At 45.4% G+C, this 2500-nt stretch overlaps 1 protein-coding gene across 1 annotated transcript in view; it reads left to right on the top strand.

Moving 5' to 3' along the window:
• Window positions 1-2500, top strand: part of LOC123506936 (visual system homeobox 2-like) — a 31298-nt gene that overhangs the window by 23032 nt on the left and 5766 nt on the right. The window contains exon 4 of the mRNA XM_045259358.1: window positions 502-811. Within this exon, the coding sequence (XP_045115293.1) occupies window positions 502-811 (310 nt within the window). The remainder of the gene's footprint in view (window positions 1-501; window positions 812-2500) is intronic.

Below are 2500 nucleotides of genomic sequence, written 5' to 3'. Positions count from 1 at the left end.
TTATATATATATATATATATATATATATATATATATATATATATATATATATATATATATATATATATATATATATATTTATTTATTTATTTATGGATTTGTCTGTCTTTTCCTATCTTTGTTTTTTCTTTTCTTTATTTTTTATTTTTCTTTTTCTTTATTTTTTTTTTTTATTTTGTTTTTGCTATTTGTTAGTATATTAATATTTTCTCTTCTCTTTCTCCTTCCTTCCCTTCCCTTCCCTTCCTTTCCTTTCCTTTCCTTTCCTTTCCTTTCCCTTCCCTTCCCTTCCCTTCCCTTCCCTTCCCTTCCCCTCCCCTAATTCCCTTCTCTTTTCTTTCCTTTCCCTCCCTTCCCCTCTTTTTTCCTTCCTTTCCTTGCTCCTCCCTCCCTCCCTCCCTCCCTCCTCCCTCCCCCAGGAATCAGGTGTTCCGTCACAGGTCTAGGTAGCCAATCAAGCTCCGTCACAGGCAGGTAACCCGGTGCTCCCTCCTCCCGCAGGTCTGAACGGTGGCTCCTCTGCCTCGCCCTACGCATCGCTATCAACGAAACTGAACGCCGCATTCCCTGCCTACTCACGCCCACATCTCACCAAGCCTCACGACGCCCCACGCTTCCCAACATCCCTCCTCCACTCCCAAGCCCCATCCACCTCCACCTCCTCCCCATCCCCGGCTCCAGCTTCCCCATCCTCCTCCTCGTCCTCCTCCTCCTCCCCGGCCACCAGTCACAGTGTGTTCCCGCCCCTCCTGCCGCTCGTCAGGGACCACCGCACTGCAGCAGCCGCCGCCGCCGCCGCCGCTGCCTACAGGTGAGCCAATTAAGTACAAGTCACGCAGGTGTTGGAGTCATGTGCTTGTTATTGCGTCTCCGTGTTTATGTATATACGTGTGCATGTATTTTATTTGCTTGCATGTGTTTCCTTGCGTGTAATGTATTTTTCTGTGTGCTTGTGTTTATTTGTTTGTTTATAAGTGGGTGCATGTGTGTTACTTCCGCGTAGGTGTGTTGCGCAAACAAGACACGTGTATGATGTGATACGGCTATGTTCCCGGGTGTGGCTTGTGTACGTAAGAGGACAATGCTTCACGAGGCAGAGAGTGCGTGTCCTGCTGTTATGTCTCGTCCTGGTGGGCGGGATGTGTCGGTACAGGTGCGCGGTGCCACGGAGGGAACACTGCTGCTGGAGGAACGTTGTCTTTGTTTCAATATCTTGCAACGGGAAGAGCGAGAAGGAAAGAGAAAGGGAGACAGAGAGGGAAAAGGAGAGAGAGAGAGAGAGAGAGAGAGAGAGAGAGAGAGAGAGAGAGAGAGAGAGTAAAGATAATTTGAGTGTCATTGTCTGATGCAAGAAAAAACAGAAAAAAAGAAGAAAAACAAAAACAAAAAACGGAGCATCTTAACAGCAAAGTATTCCTGAGAGAGAGAAAGAGAGAGAGAGAGAGAGAGAGAGAGAGAGAGAGAGAGAGAGAGAGAGAGAGAGAGGAGAGATACTGTATTTCGGACACTTTCGTGGCCATCCTCTTGGGGCCTCAGCTGCGCCGCGCTAGTTGTATCACTGCTAGGAAATACACGCCAGACCACACTGAATCTTGGACACTCAACTCAACCGCATGACCGCACGACACTCAGCAGCTCAGGCTCACAGTTTCCCTAAGGACTGTTTTCAATCCTCCTCCCCAGCGCCCCTCCCACCCCCCTCCTCCGCCATCACCACCACCACCATGGCTGCCGCCGCCGAGATGACTGTAGTTGTGGTTACGAGTGAATCTTGCATTTTTTTTTTTTTGTATTTTAGGCCTATGTTCAGAAACGCTTTGCTGTCTCATCACTATTTTTGAGAGGCCACAGAATGTCTCTCTTGTTAACCCTTTCGGTTCCATGACGTGCTTCCATATTCATTCTGGTTACTATTTGGCGATTTTATACAGCCGCAGAAACTTTTGTTGGGGATTGACATAGTGTAGACTGTAGCCATTAATCTTCTGACCTCCATAGACCCTTCCTAATGTCAATAAAATGGTCTAACCGTACACAAATCTCAAGGTGAAAACGTGTCCCAGCACTGAAGGGGGTTAATGATGTAGAAGTCTTGTTAAGCTGCCACTAGAGCCGTCAAGACATTCCTAACAATGCGCGTAGCCTCATTAGTACCGCTTTTGGTAAGTAGTAAAGGTGGCAGTGTTCCCGGCAACACGAGGAACACGGCTGACTTTAGAAACACTTGTCACTGATGTTTATGCATACACCAATACTGAATACTGATTTTTTTTTTTTTTTTTTTTCAAATAGAACAAATGCTGGTTGTGTATTATAGTGTTGATACTCATAAAATAGTGTTAAAATAAGTATAGTTAGAAATAAAAAGGAAATCAGTGTCACTAAGTATTGGGAATAGTGATGGAATGCTAGTTAATATAGTAAATTTTGAGTTTCAAGTAAAGAGTAAATAATAAATAATCCCCAAAGCACGCATGGGTCCACTGTACCACGGCGGCTG

The sequence above is a fragment of the Portunus trituberculatus genome, chromosome 21, assembly GCF_017591435.1.
Source record: "Portunus trituberculatus isolate SZX2019 chromosome 21, ASM1759143v1, whole genome shotgun sequence".
Classification (NCBI taxonomy): Eukaryota; Metazoa; Arthropoda; class Malacostraca; order Decapoda; family Portunidae; genus Portunus; species Portunus trituberculatus.
The sequence above is the reverse complement of the archived record's forward strand: the minus strand, read 5'-3'. Positions and strand labels throughout refer to the sequence as shown.